We start from the raw sequence: 15,576 nt of genomic DNA, 5'->3' as shown, positions 1-15,576 counted from the left end.
TTAAGTGCTAAAATACTAGATTTGTAAAATTACTAAAAATTAAGTATGAAATGTTGTAACACAGATAAAAATAGATACTCTAAAAAATAGATACTCACATCTACGAAGTTTTTGTTGCAGATCTATTTAGACAAGGTATTGAAAAGTTTGGGGTATTTTGAGTGATTTTTATGCTGTTCTGTATTACACTGTCAAAATCGAATTATTTATTTTAAGATTGGGAAGAATGTATTTTTACTGAAGACTTAAATAATAGTCCAAGACTTTTAAAATCTTCCCTTGTTAATCTGATTTCCAGTGCACTACTGCTTAACTCTATTATACTGTATTTTGTCTGATTGTTAAATAACTGTTCGTAAAGCAGTAATATTTAATTGGAGGCATCGTGTTAAATTCTGTCAACTGACTGCTCAAAAGTTCTGCATATGCTTCTGCTTTGAAAGCTGAGTGCAACATGGTGACTGCCAGGTTTTGTCTGCCTTGAGCAAATTCTAGGTATAGACCAAAGTAACTGAGCTTGAGATACTCCATAGTATGGTAGTCACAGAAGTATTGGCTCAAATTAAGATCAAAACTCTTCTTAAGGGATGGGTTTATGCCTCAAATGTTGTTATGCTGCTGGTATTGTTACAACCCTAGTTTTTTCTTTCTTCTGTCATGTGTAATTTTCTTCAGATTGAAGTATTTTCTAAAAGCGTGTTGATAAATCCATCGTATAAAATGGTTTTCATGCTTATGTTGCCATATTTTGTTATGAAACAGCATATTGGTTTTGGAACTCCAATATATTTGTCCTGTTTTTCTCTTTTAGATTATATGAAGTACATTGCAAGATATTTATAGTCCTTTTTGCTTTTAAACGTTATAGAGCAGTCTGCTTTTAATGGTTACAGGACATGTACCATCACCTAGCTAATACTACTTTAGTTTCTAGAGAATTGGTCTTTCTGTACCTGCAGGTCATTCACATCCTCTGCAGATTATCTGTTGAATTCTTTTTTGTTCAGCTCATAATTTGTTGACTCCTTTGTTATCGTGGTAAATGATACTGCCCTGCTCTTTCAAAAACTGCTGTCTACAAAGTTTCCCAGCATGATTTCCACTTTTAGCTAAGAAAATTGTTTGTGGTATGTTGTACCTAAATTTGTCCAGCTAATGAGAAACGGGAAAGAACATAAGACTTGAAATTGAATTACTGTCTTTAACTGAAAATCTCAGAAGAGGTGCTTCATTGTCATGTCTCCACTTGTACTTGGAAAAATAATTCCCGGAACTGCTCTTAATTGTTGTTCTGGGAACCAGGACTGTGTAAGTGAGTTAGAAATGAAACTGCTAGAAAACACGATGTGGTACAGTGACAATCTGTTTGATTGTTACAGCAGTAATTACATAAGAGATAGGCATTTTGTGACCCAAAAGTTCTCTTGAAGGAAGTAAGTGCATGAGTGCTGTTTTTCTCTTGAGTGTAATACTGTTTCATATATGGAAATAACTAGTGTTAACAAGTGGTGTTCTTAATACTGTGTGATGTCAGCTAATGTAATGGTCCTTTAAAGCATCTGTTCTCTACTGTCTGTACGGAAGAAGTCTTCACGTTCTGGTGTTTTCACAGTTTAAGGTTGCTGATGTAACCCTCAACCTCAAGATTTTTGGCAGGACGTGTTGTTGCTTACTGATTTGTTATCATTTCCAATAGTCCATGGCTCACATCGGGTGGGTTTCAGTTTATGTACTGTACACGGTTTCTCATGCAGAGAGGGGGGAAAAGTGGTATCAGTTCAGTTTGTCTTTGAGACAAACTTTTCTCCTAAAAGTCTTGAGAAGAAAGATTTGTTTGGTAATTAGTCATATTGAAGCCTGGTTACACTCTGGGAACTAGGTAATAAACATGCCAATTACTTCAGATTTGGATTGTTTCTGTAGCACCACCGCCAGTGCAGACCACAGATACAGCTGTCACCCAAAATACCTCATTGTGCCTATCAACTGTTTGTCTTGCTGTGATACGCTTCTAGGGTTTTGTTTCATCTGTCCCTACACCTCATAATTTCTGGAGAGGAGGCATGTGGTGGGCCTCTCAGAAGTTGTTTTCACATGCATGCTTCTCCATTGCTAGGACTCATATTTTGATGATGCTCTTGTATCCTGCAGTGAGGTGGCCCCATGGACCTTTGCTGAGAGATCCTGTAGAACACAAATAATTGGTTAATATAAAACCATCTGGTGAAGAGCAATTTTGGGAGTAGAGGAGTTGAAAATTGTAGTATTGATTGTTCTGGAATAATTTCTGAATTCTACCAAGATACCCCAGTTCTGTCCAGAGGCTTTTGAGGAAAACTGGATTATTGCAAAACTGCAAGCAGAATGGACTTGCAGCATTATTTACAGCAACACAAGTTTAAGATGCATATCCATGCAGTGGTGACCTGGCTTGCTTTCTGTGACTGAAGAGATTCGAACTCCTTTTTTACTAGGCCTTCAAATAACTATTGACAGGATATCTCCATTTCTACCATTAGAGATGCTTGATTCCTCTTAATAGGTGTGTTTATACACTAGCGACTGCCTAAGTCAGTTTCACATTTCCACAGTGGGTCCTACCTGCCAGAGCAGAGAGCAGTATTTTTTTTGTTTGTTTTGATTCAATAGCTATTTTTTTTATAAGAAACTGGAACATGAAAGAACTGTACCTGAAAGCTCCCAACAGGTTTGAGGCTAGGACACTTGATTTCAGGTCAGCTGCTCACATGCTTTGTGTCAAGGACGTCAGATAATCAGAGTTTTAGTGATTTGTGTGTGCTAGTCATTTCCTCCGTGGTTTATGACTTTCTAAGCCTCATGTGAGAAGGAAAACCTGTCAAAATATCGCTCTCAAATGACCAGAACTGATTAACAGTCACTGTCTGTTTTCTGCTTTTTTTCCCTTCTACATTTAGATGAAGGGAGATCCTGACAGAACATGATGACAGTACTACTTGGTTTTAAATGCTGGCGATGAGGAATAGGACTTGTATAAAAATACATTTGCTCTAAGGAGTTAAAAGCAGATCTGACAGTGTCCTCTTATGAGTTAAACTGTAAACACTGCGATTGTTAATGTTGTTCTTTATAAATCTTGTAAGACCAAGCCCTAATATGATCATAATTCATGTAACACGACTCAGGTGGTTGAAATTAGTCCTACTGTTTTTTCATGGCAAATACTATTTAAATTTAGACTTTGAAGTGTATTATATTTTGGCAGGTCTAAATTATTTCAGAAATCTGAATACTAATTTCCATGTGAAGCTTCTGAAAATACAATTGCAGCAAAAGTCAACTATCTGGACATGCAATTCTGTAATGGGAAAGAGGGCTGGAAATAGCTCATGCTGGTTCAGTCCTTGCACTTCAATTCCAAAGCCATCAATTCTAAATTAGCTTTGTTTTGCTGTGCAAAATCACAGCCACGTTTTAGCATATTATGAAGAACATTTCTTAACATTGTGTATTCTGCTGATTCAATAATTTGAGGTGGTGTTGATTATTAAAAGAAAAAAACACAACCAAACAGAAACTCCCCCAAAATAACCCCACATGGTTTAGTGATTAAACACTGCGTTAAATAACTAAAACCTGAAAATCAAGTGGAAAAATATTTTGAAGAGTAAAGCCATAAAGCAGTAGAAAACACAGACAAAAGTAGTTTTTAAAATACTGCAGACCACTAAACACTGGTAAGAGTAAAGCTGCCCAGGGACTTCCTCTGTAGTCAGTGGACTACACCCAAACCCCACGTTAGCTGTTCTCTGTATTTAAGGATTTAGGTCTTTGGTTTAACTGTTTCATGGAGACCAAGGTCCAGTTAAACATGTTGTTGGGTCAGAGCTGATGTAAAGATCAGGAAGCTGGGAAGCACCTGTGCGTCCTGTAGTTTCACCACAGCCAAATAAAGATCAGCCAGCAAGAAATTCTGCCTGCTTTGTCCATAAAAGGAGCTTTCAGATTGGGAGCTGCTGCAGGGGAACATCCTGCAGAGACTCACTTAAATTCCCACCTAATTCATGGGGCTTAGCACTGCAGAGTTATAGTTAGCCCTGGGTAGTGTGAGAGGGGACTGAGTAAAATTTCAGTCTTAGTCTATATTCTGTTTGAACCTAAGAAATTTTAGACCTTGATTGCTTTTTTGTTTTTCACACTAATAAGATGGGCCTTTCTAGGCCCATCACAGGGATGGCTTTTCTTTCTCAAAAGAAAAGCAGCATTTCACTTAATTAGTAAAACTTATTCTGTGGCTGCATCTGGTAACATTAGTCACTTACTGTGCATTAAAGTAAAAACTGCAAAACTCCTTTCACATGAAAGGAATGCACTGGAGGTGACATGTTGACCCAAAGTGCTGCTTAGAAGCTTTAAGAAGCAATATAAAGTTTGTAAAAGATAGCATGAGTGATGTCATTTAGAATCAAGTTACTGATAAAGGTAAAGCTGGACTCAGAGGTTAAAGTTCTTTTGTGACTATCACTTAGAGGACTGTTAATTGTCTGGTTAATGATATTATGTTTTGCTCATTTGAACAGAAGTTGGGTTGTTGAATATCTAATAGTGGAACTAAAGCCAAACATAAGCTTGAAAACGCCCTGCAAGCTGCAGAATGTGCTTCAGATTCACTAAACGGAAGTCTTTTTCATGTTTAAATAAAAGAAGGCAGGCAAGGTTGTAATGAAACCCATCAGTTTTGCAGTGTGTGGGGTAGATGCATTTGAGAAAACTCAGCTCTGTTGTGTATTTCTACATTATAGTTGGGGTTTTTTGTGAGGCACCAGTCTCGTCAGTGTAGCACCTACTTTTCCAACTACTTGTCTGTGCATTTGGAAAGCTACCAGTGAGAGTGGTGAGGTCCCTGGGGAAAGAGCACACAGGGCTTCATCTCAAATCCTCTGCGCTGTAAGGTAGAAATTGTGGTTGGCAGAACACCCACCTTAAATTTCACCAGGTCTGAAAACTAAATAACCTTTTCCTGCTTGTGCAACCACAGCGCTACAAAGTTTTAGTAGTCAGAGCAGGCAACCTGACCATGGTTTGCCCAAGGGCACGCGTTGTGTCAGTGCTTTCACATCCCACCATTGCTGATGCTGGATGGTCTGACTGCTGGGGGCCAGCTGGGTGACAACACTCCATTTATCTTGCCACTTTTTTAACCATGGTGTCAATAAGGATTTGTGGGAGCCAAAAAACGTGTATTGGACTTGCTGCTTGGTCTCTCTAAGTAGATGGTTCTATACGAAGAATATGGTCTGGCTAACTGTAGTTCAGCTAACTGATGGAAAGCAGCAGCAGGTTTCATAAATTCCTGTGAGGTCAAGTTTCACATGCCAATCAGCTGACGGAACAGGTTGTTGTCAGTAAATACGGGACGTCTTGTACTCTCCATTTTCTGCTCTTTCTTGCTTTGCTGCCAGCCTTCGTGGTGTGGCTGCCCTGACTGTTCTTAATGCTTGTTCTGGCTCTGGTTGTGATTCTCGGCAGAGCTGGCTTGAATCTGGTTTTGCTTTTTCTGTTGACTTCCTGTTGGTTTAGTGCATCGGATTGACTTACGTGGAGGTTGACTGATTGGCAAGGCTGGCAAGTAGAAGAGAAGGAATGCAAACGATGCAAAAGAAGTAGGCAGATCCCTTCCATAGTGTTAAGGGTCGAGGACCTGGAACTGCTGGTCTTAAGTGCTAACTTGAGATAAGTTTTGCTTGTGTTCCTTGACCTCCCATTCCCCTTTATCAACCCCTTTGCCTCCTACTGATGCTTCATTAAAAACAGTGCTTTCCCAGTCATTAATAGATACAATGTGGAACGAATTAATAGGGATCTACTCTCACTCAAGGAATCGAGGTGTTTCAGCAGTGAATTAGTGGTGATTGCTCTGGGAGAGAAACCTGGATCCTTCAGAGCACAGTGAAACACTGATGGGAATAATAAAACGGAAGTGGCCTGAAGAATGAGAAGTGCAGAAGGTTGTGTCTCTGCATTTCCAGCAAGGACAGCGCTGAAAGAAACAAGTGAGAAGTGTGCCCACCCCTGAGGAAGGATGATGCAGACCAGCTCAAGATCTGATCTGGTTGAGAAGTGATGAAGAAATAACTCTGTGGTTATGAGTCAGTAACTGATGTTTTTTGTTATGGATGGAACAGCTCCAGTATTGCCAAAATCATGATCTAAAATCTACACGGTGTCTTGTTGCTCTGAATTTTTAGTTGATGCCCATGAGAAGAAAAGTGTTCTTTTTTTGGAAATAAGGCTAGATAAGGGAACTCTTAATGCTAGTTTTAATTGTAGTAAATCTAGTCTCGTTTACTAGGCCTTTTCTTACTGCCTTAAGTGATTCAGCTTGCTTTACATGCGTCCTGTGCTCCTGTCTGTTATTGTAGCTACAGATTTGTCATCTCTGCCATCATATTTTGATATTAGTAACATGCATTTGTAGTATCAAATAGACCTTGGACAATTGGACAATGCGTTATGTACAAGGTGTTGAGTTGATTGATTTTACTGCTGTCTTTTGAGGGATCATTTGGAGGAAAATGCCAAAAGTCTGGTTTTGCCCACTTCATTTCCAGTCCATGTACACTGCTTCCCCCTGAGGAGGCAGATATTTGCTAATCAGACGTTCTTCTGTAGCTTCTGGAGTTCTGATACTGCACTGTTGGAAGGCAACATTGTGCTCAAGGATGAGTATCCTGTTTTAAAGAAAGTAAAAAAGCCAGAAGAGAGCAAACCTGTGTTTTCCAGATTAATTATAAATAGGGTGTTAAAATATTTTCCCATGGAGTCTTGCTGTCTCAGCATGGTTCTAGTCTGTGTGTGACACGCAAGCAGTGAAAGCCCGAGGTTTTGTTTCTGCAAGACTGCTGTTTATTACTGTCAGCAGTAGTGCCAACGTTGCTTCAAGCAGAACTTTCTCCATTCCACCTACATCCTCTCTGCATCACCTCCTGCCTCAAGCTCTTGGTACGTTCAGACTTATTCCAGCTGCCTTAAGTACTGATAACTGACCTAAAATTAAAATCAGAATAGATCTTGGTTTCGGGCATGAGGGCAGTGACTTCGTGCATCCAGAGTGACTGTAGCTCTGGAACAGGATACTGCGGAGGTCAGAACAGTCTCCAGTGCAGTCAGATGAGTTATTAGTGTGGTTTGTTTGTTATCATATGTAAAATACTGAAGTAGTATTTGGTAGAAGTTGTAGCAGAAATGGGTTGACACTAGGTACAGCAGTAACTTTCAGTCACTGGTGACTGGGTTTTTGGTTGTTTGTTTTTGTTTTTTTATTTTCTTTGGGAAGTGTGACCTTTTATCTATTTTCTTGTATTGTTTGCTCTTTAGGATTGGCTATCTAATAGGGAGTAGTTAGACTCTAGAGTACAACTATGTCTCAGCTCTGCAGTTAGCCTGTATCTAATGGACTGTTGTTGAAACAGAAGTATGTTTTATGTGTTCAGTAGTTAAAATTTGTAGTTAAACAGTTAAAAGTTACCTGGCAAAATATGATCGGTCTGAATAAAAGCATTAATCTTCTGTTTAGGATCATATTTTGGGGGTTGTTTTTAGAGAAGAAAGGACAAAATCCACCCAGTGTGGTTGTCTGTTCTCAGTATAATGTACCGTTGCTGTCATTTTTCTAGGGGTCACCTCTGTTCGATCTTATCAGGCAGTCAAAAGAAAGGGAAGGCCAAACTGATCAACCTGAGCCCACCTCCACTCTCAGTGTGCCTCTCCAACATAACCACACTGCAGCAGACCTGTAAGTGACCTGCTTGCCTGGGTCTAATAAACTGTGAAGATAGTATGTTTTCCTACGTGTTAGGCCTGGGGCCTAGGTTACGTTAACTGCTGTATTCGCTGCTGTTTATTATACATGTAAATTTAGCTAAATCAAATCACGAAATATGTTTTTCCAAGCCCTGTCAAACTTGCAATTGCAAACTGTCCCTTTATCAGGTATTTAACCAATAACTTGAATTTTTAATTCCTAATAATAACAGATTACAGTAGCAATTCATTTATTCTAATGGGGGAAGAGGGAAGAGTTACTGCAAGTACTGTCCATGTAAAATTGTTCCTTTATGCTGCGGTGTTAAGTGATTAATATATGTTGAATCTCCAGCTATCTTTCTCCTGTGAGATCACCTAAGAAGAAAGCATCTGGTCCTTCTCTAAGTGCTCCTTCCACTCCAGAAGCTCAGCCAGCTGTGACCCCCCAAACACAGAAACCACAGAAATCTACCTCCCTCTCTCTGTTCTACAAAAAAGGTTTGTTACTTCTGTATGTGCTGAAATTACAAAGTTATATCTTGTTATTTATCCTTTCTGGGTTTCAGAGCTCAACATTTCTTAAAAGATTAGAACAGCATCTGTAGCAGACACTGTGCAAACCCTCAGCTGCCTCTGGAAGGAACAGTAAGACGGTGCTGGCAGATTGATGCATGCATTCGACACGCTGCAAGTTCGAACTGAAAACTTAGCTACTGACTGTGAGAATGGCCATATGGGCTCAGGTGGAGGATTCTTCTACCATACTACCCTATTTTTAGCAGTGACCATAAAACAGGTGCTATGGGAAGCTTGAGAACTGGGCAAGCATATATGGTGCTTTCCCAAGCTTTGACATTCTCCAGCTCAGGGGTTTTCCTGAGCCTTTTGTGATCTGTCTACTTAGTAACCCTCATTGGTTTCGTGTCCCAGGTGCTTGTTCAGACTCTTTTTGAATTGACATAGACTTACATGAGCCTCCTGTTTTGGTGTGAACTTCTGTGCGTCCGCTGCCTGTTGTATGAAGAATATTTTCCATTTATTTTGAACCTGGCTTTTACTACTTTCCTTTGATGGCTCATGGTTTTTGTAGTGGGAGGTGGTGAATGTTCAGTTGCTGTCCATCCTCCATCATATTCCTTTTATTTTGTATACCCCTATTATTACAATTTCAGTTTATTTTTCTTCTCTGTGTCTGAAGTGTATCTACTGGCATATCTTCGACTACGCACCCTGTTCTTCCGGCTTCTATCTGAACATCCGGACCTGGAACCCTTGATCTGGACCCTCTTCCAGCACACACTGCAAAATGAGTATGAACTTATGAGAGACAGGCACTTGGACCAGGTAACATTAACAATAAAGTGTTAAAAAGTTTAAAAAGACTCTTCTGGAAAAAAATGTTCCTTGAACAGACCTGGGTCTGTTTAGCCCAGAGAACAGAAGACTGAGAGGGGATCTTATCAATGCTTACCAGTATCTAAAGGGCAGGTGTCAAGAGGGGGGGCCAGGCTCTTTACAGCGGTGCCCAGTGACAGGACAAAGGGCGATTGGCACAAACTGGAAGACAGGAAGTTCCACCTGAATATGGGGAAAAACTTTTTTACTTTGAGGGTGATGGAGCACTGGAACAGGCTGCCCAGAGAGGTTGCGGAGTCTCCTTCTCTGGAGATACTCAAAACCCGCCTGGACGTGATCCTGTGCAACCTGCTGTAGGTGAACCTGCTTTAGCTGAGGGGTTGGACTGGATGATCCCCAGAGATCCCGTCTGTGATTCTGTGATTATACATTCTTTAGCCATTAGAAATTGTAATCTTGAGGTTTTATTTCTCTACTGATCGCTCAGAGGAGATCTTAATTTAGAGTGAAGTCTGTCATCTCAGTTTTTTTTAAGTACTGGCAGTTACTTACTATGGGATCTTCAAATACCATTTACAGCTATTTTCAAAATAATGAAGACACACAAAATGTTCTAATAATTTGCGTTAAGTGATTTTCTTTGGGAACACAACATGTGTGGCTGACAAATGAGGTTTTTTATTCTACCTGAATAAAATTGCAGCACGTGAAATGAGTTTGAGAAGATAGTATTAACTCCAGTTAGTTGATTGTCATGCAGAAATGGAGGCAGTAGTTGACTTATATTCTGTAAGTTCATATGAAGCTGAGTTGCATGCTCGTTTACAGAGCACAGTCAGTAATAGAAAGCTCATCAGTTGATTTCTTGACTTGAAGAAGCTGAATTCATTTTCTGTGTTTCTAGTTGTCCCGTTCTGTTTCTTTAATAGATCATGATGTGTTCCATGTATGGCATATGCAAAGTGAAGAATGTAGATCTTAGATTTAAAATCATAGTTTCCGCATACAAGGAGCTTCCCAACTCAAATCAAGAGGTATGGAAATTCTTTAATGTTATCCTCCATAAAAATGTTATAAATTATTTCTTTCTTTCTGTCTAATACAAAAGAAGAATCACCAAACTGCACTTAAACATGCAGAAGAAAACTCCTGCTTCACTGCATCTCCATTTTGTGGAGGAGAAAACTGGATCTAAGTGTTTCTTTAAACATCTCACACAAATAGTTCGGTAACTCTCCCCAAAAAGCAAACTTCATTCCACCTTTTTACTTAAAGATGCTACATAATGGTTTATATTTCCTTTTGGAGACCAGATAAAAGATTTGGGTCTATAACTAGTAGGATTTTCAAAAAGCAACCCAAGTTGCTTTAGGAGTTACCTAACTTCTGTGGAGCATTAAGGGAAGAGAAGCAGATAACTTTCTGTAGAAGCTTTCAACAGAAATATGATTAAATATTAAATAGAGGTGCATAGTTGTATATCATGTATTAAAGTTACAGGCTTAATTCTAAAATTAAGAAGTACTTACATTTTTTGCACAAGACAGTAATTCAGTAGAAAAAAGCCTCACCGCACAGTAGGTTGACTGGTAGGCATTCTTTCAGTAGCACAATTTCTCACAGTGTATTTGTCCATCTTGGCTAAACTCCAGACTCTTGTCTCCAAGCCTAAAGAACTATTTTATCCACATCAGGTCAGAAATGATATTTTTCACCTTGCAAGGTGTGCGCAGTAGCCAAGCCTTTCCTTTCTTTGACATTTGTGTGTGCAAGTACATGGAGCTTAAATATGGGAAATGTTGTTATAGTACCGACGAACTGCTTTTGCACTAGGGGACTGTGCCAGTTAATTAAGTAGGTACCACTGCTGATGGTCTTAGATGTTTGGGGAAAAAAAACCAATTTAGAGCAGTTCTAAGTAGTAGTTACAGTGGCTTGTGTGCCATACCCATCCCATCTTAGCTCTTACCTAACACAGATGTTTTTGAATGGCTTTGTCAAATGTAAAATTGTGTAAATTTGTTGGGTTTTGTTTTTTTTTTTTTTTTTTTTTTTTACTGAGTATGTTTTTCTCACCCTGTGTAGACTTTCAAGCGTGTTCTTATCAGGGAAGAACAGTATGACTCCATTATAGTCTTCTACAACTTGGTGTTTATGCAGAAGCTGAAAACAAACATTTTGCAGTATGCCTCCAACAGGGTAAGCTGTTAGCTGTGTTCAGTATTAATTATTAAATAGAATAGGAATGTACAGACAATAAAACTCACGATTCATTTACTATTTTTATAGCCTCCCACTCTGTCACCTATCCCACACATTCCTCGCAGCCCTTACCAGTTTTCCAACTCTCCTCGGCGTGTCCCTGCTGGGAATAACATCTACATCTCACCCTTGAAGAGCCCATACAAATTTTCCGATGTGTTTCAGTCATCCACAAAGATGACTCCAAGGTCTCGGTAGGTTGTTGACAAGCATTTATTTGACCACCTTAAAGGTATTTGTGGAATTTTAGTGGAAGTAAATGAGAAATTGGCACAGTCTAGTTTGCCAGGAGTCAGTGGTTATTGTATCTTTTCCATTTCAAAGTTTGTGTCCTGTTTTCGGAATCTTTGTTCATTTTTGAGTGCTTTTCTGTTTCAGTTCAGTTAGTGTGCTCAGGGAGTTTGGGGTTTTGTAGAACAGTTGTATCCAAGGGGGGTTTTCTGACCTGGTTGCTCAGATGTTGTTGGCTTTGACTCTGGATCACAGTCCTGAAAATAGAGGAGCCTTGTACACTTGTTTAAAGAGAAAATACTGTTTTTGGAACAAAAAAAGTTCAGAGTTATTTAGTTGACTGAGCAGAACTTTTCAAACTCCTGGTCACTAGTTCTTAGCAGATGGGGATGATGGCAAATGTGCAAGTCTCCAGTGGGTTTTTCAAACTAGGATCAAGGGAGTTCCATTGCACTTGGCTCACTGCATGCAAAAGTTACAGTATTATCGGACATTTTAGGTTGAAGTCCTGCATGGTTTTGCTTCGCAGACTCCTGAAGGTAACGCTGGGAGGATGATTATCTGGGCGCCCAGCACTGGAGTGTCTTCCTGATGATAAGGGATGGACTGTGGGGGTCTCTGATTCTTTCAAGCCACTGTTTCTTTTCTGTCTGTGTGGTACCGTTGATTTGGTGAGTCAGCATTCACTGACCCAGACAGAGAGGTGAATGGTGTCAACACAGCGCAGAATGGGCTTGCACCGCCCGTGCAGAGCGAGAGGAAGAGGCTTTGTTCATGTCTTAGGCCAAGCGGTGCAGATTAGCGGATGCTTCTATCGTTGTGAAGTGTAGCTTAATCTTAATCACTTCTCTTCTTCATTTGGCAGAATTCTGGTGTCAATTGGTGAATCATTTGGGGTGAGTTTTAACTTTTCTAATGTCTGGACTTGAATGCGTGTGACTTTTGGAGGAATGGGATAGCCTGTAGAGCTGGCCAGTGAGCGCCTCTCTTCGAACGTAGCGTTTCGTGTGATCTGTAAGCACAAAGATGACGGGTGTTCTGGTAACTCCTTTCAAATATGCAGATGTCACTTTTAAAATGTTTCATTTTAAAAAGTTTCGCATTTTATTTTAGTTGCTTTGGCAGAAGATACAGTTCTTAAACTGCAGAATTTTAGAACTGATTTTTTTAGTGGATGATCTGGGCAGTGTGAGTAGTTCCTGGATATATTGGCAAATCTTTCCCTATTTTCTTGTTGTTTCAGACTTCTGAAAAGTTTCAAAAAATAAACCAGATGGTGTGCAACAGCGACTGCCAGCTAAAACGCAGCGCAGAAGTAAGCGCCGCTCCTAAGCCACTGAAGAGGCTGCGCTTTGACATAGAAGGGCAAGACGAAGCGGATGGAAGGTGAGAGATTGTTCTTGGCTTTTCGGTAGTCTTACCTGTATTTGGTTCTGAGGGCTTCATTCCTAACTTCTTCCTGACATCCTAACTTCCGTTAATCCGTAAATACATTAAATGAGAGGCGGTAGCACAGTGCTGCTCCATTAGACGCTTTGATGTCTAACGGGAGCAAGGATTTATTCAGTGCCTGTACATCCAGAAGCGTTTCTGCGGAGATGCTGTCGTCTCTTGTTTTAGACGGGAGACATCAAGCAAGTCTTTAGTGTGGATGAACAAAGAGTTTGTATCTTTGTCAGAGAAGGCGATAGTCCTGGAATGAACTAACCTTGATACGTTTTTTTTTAACTTCCACTTAATCATACGCTTTCTGTCTGCAGCAAACACCTACCCCAGGAGTCCAAGTTCCAACAGAAGCTTGCAGAAATGAGTGAGTATGATTTTTCTTCATTAACTGCACAGCAGTGAGTGCCTTGGATAAAACAGTCTGCGCCCACTCAGATAAAAACATTGCTCAGCATTCATGTAATTTCGGTAACTTGCTTACTTTTTTGTGCTTGCCCCATTTAATCTTGAAAACGCAGATTATAAAATGGAAATCCTCAAAAGCCTTTTTGAGGATGCGAAATGGCACAGCAGTGGAGACGATGCTCTATTACACGTGAATAAGAAAATGAGCATGACATGTTCTTCCTAAACACGAGGATTCTTGGAATGGATTTAAACGCTTGCCAAGGCTTCCCCTTTTGTCCAGTGGCAGAGCCTTAGCTGAGAGCTTGCGGGCAGAAATTGGCAGTAATTGCAGCAGCACGTAGTTGACCAGGACACCTTTTTAGGCGATACAGTATAGTGGAGGAAAATTGGAAACACAGGAAAATTGTATGTAATTTTGTATGTCGCTGTGCTGTCTTTGATACTGAAATGCCTGAAACTGCTTTTTCTTCTACTGTGGATCAGCATATTTTTCAGATTTTATGGGATGACTGTTCTGTTTTTCTAACGAAACTCAAATCTAGCTTATGAAAAGCAAAACAGCCCCACCCTCTCATCCGAGTTGTATTTTCCACTCCCGAGAAGGAACACACTAGGTCTGGCCAGGCGTTCCCGCGCTCTGGTGGAATCTGAGCTCTGTAGCTGAGCAGTTTGCCCGTTAGAAATACTTAACTAGGAAGTGTTTGCTCATCAAGACAGGTATGAGTACGGATCCCGGTACCTCTCTTTTATTTTAGTGTAGGGGGAATGTTTTGGAGTTTACTTGTGGCAGAGGTAAGAAGGGACGTGTCCCAGTTGGGTTAGTGTGTGTCACTGGGGGTAAAAGGCATTTCCTGGGCAGGCTGGTGGTGGGGTGTGGGGACTGCTCAGCCCATAGCATCTGCCTGGCGACGAGATGAGACCCCTGCATCATGCTGTCTGTCTGCCTGCCTTGAGGATGAAAACAGACAAACTGAGCATACAGGATCAGTGCGAACCTCAGTGAATAGGTGGAATGAATTTAGGATGTGTGAGATTGAGCAAGAACTGCTGAAGCAACTCAGAATTATGTGTTTGTGTTAAAATGAGAGAATTGTTTTACTTAGAATAGTGTCATTATAAATTTTTACAGTAAATAATCACGTTCAAAGTAATTCTGAAGAAAGTATTGAATTTCAGTCTTTTGTTTTTTTCAGCATCTACTCGAACAAGAATGCAAAAGCAGAAACTGAATGATGGAAATGATACCTCAGCCAGTGAAGACAAGTGAGATTCTTCTCAGGACCAGGGGCTGCGCTGCAGACCCACTTAGATTGTGTTTTACAGCCTTCATTAACTGATGAGTTGCTTTTTTAGTTGCTTTTTATTCTAAACTGCTAGTTGAAAGCATTTGGACTTTTTATGTTTTTTTGATACTTTGCCTTATGATGTAGCATATATACAATGTAAGCCACTGAATTTAATTTATATTTTTTTTTGAGGGTTTTAAAAACCGACTTGGAAGGTGTCTTAGTTTCCTATTGCAGCATTACTGATTTAAGCCAATTCAGTCTACCTGGATCGAACTTCTCTGTCAGAAGACAAAATGTTAGCTAGAATGATTTGAAATGCACTATTTTTGTTTCTTAGATTTACGAAATTTGCAAGTGAAAATCTACAATGAGGGGCCAGACACTGCAAAGATTTCTGTCTCTGTATGCAATTAGCGCATCAGTTTCCCAGTAACTCACAGTGCACAGCACTTGTAGACCTGCCAGCGGCAGGGCCTCACCTTAGAAGCACCACCTGAATACACAGTGAACTCATTTTGGAGCTGCACTACCGAATCTAGTACTTGGCGTTCGGTAGTTCTCCCGCCCCAGCTCTCGCCCCAGTGTAATTTCAGAGGGCAGTTACACTGCCCCCGTCAGTTGGGATTTCACGGAATGTGAATCCCACAGAGATTCCTCCCAGAATCCCACAGATATCTTCCCAGAAGCTGAAGCTTCTTCCTACACACCGAGTACTTGATGTGCACTTTCTTACCTTGGAAGAACTCAATTATTAAAAGAAAAAAAACCCAAACCTAAATCCCACCTGGTACATGTAAGA

General features: G+C 40.2%; 1 protein-coding gene across 1 annotated transcript in view; it reads left to right on the top strand.

Annotated features, from left to right (window-relative positions):
- RB1 (retinoblastoma 1) overlaps positions 1–14,755 on the top strand; it is a gene marked incomplete at its 5' end in the record, with an annotated part of 62,253 nt that extends 47,498 nt beyond the window's left edge. Inside the window, 10 exons of the mRNA XM_010145758.1 lie at positions 7,656–7,774; positions 8,138–8,283; positions 8,984–9,129; positions 10,071–10,175; positions 11,227–11,340; positions 11,431–11,597; positions 12,500–12,530; positions 12,878–13,020; positions 13,395–13,444; positions 14,682–14,755. Of these exons, the coding sequence (XP_010144060.1) occupies positions 7,656–7,774; positions 8,138–8,283; positions 8,984–9,129; positions 10,071–10,175; positions 11,227–11,340; positions 11,431–11,597; positions 12,500–12,530; positions 12,878–13,020; positions 13,395–13,444; positions 14,682–14,755 (1,095 nt within the window). The remainder of the gene's footprint in view (positions 1–7,655; positions 7,775–8,137; positions 8,284–8,983; positions 9,130–10,070; positions 10,176–11,226; positions 11,341–11,430; positions 11,598–12,499; positions 12,531–12,877; positions 13,021–13,394; positions 13,445–14,681) is intronic.
- Positions 14,756–15,576: the final 821 nt, after the last annotated feature.

The sequence above is a fragment of the Buceros rhinoceros genome, unplaced genomic scaffold (assembly GCF_000710305.1).
Source record: "Buceros rhinoceros silvestris isolate BGI_N320 unplaced genomic scaffold, ASM71030v1 scaffold11161, whole genome shotgun sequence".
In the NCBI taxonomy this organism is placed as follows: domain Eukaryota; kingdom Metazoa; phylum Chordata; class Aves; order Bucerotiformes; family Bucerotidae; genus Buceros; species Buceros rhinoceros.
The sequence above is the reverse complement of the archived record's forward strand: the minus strand, read 5'-3'. Positions and strand labels throughout refer to the sequence as shown.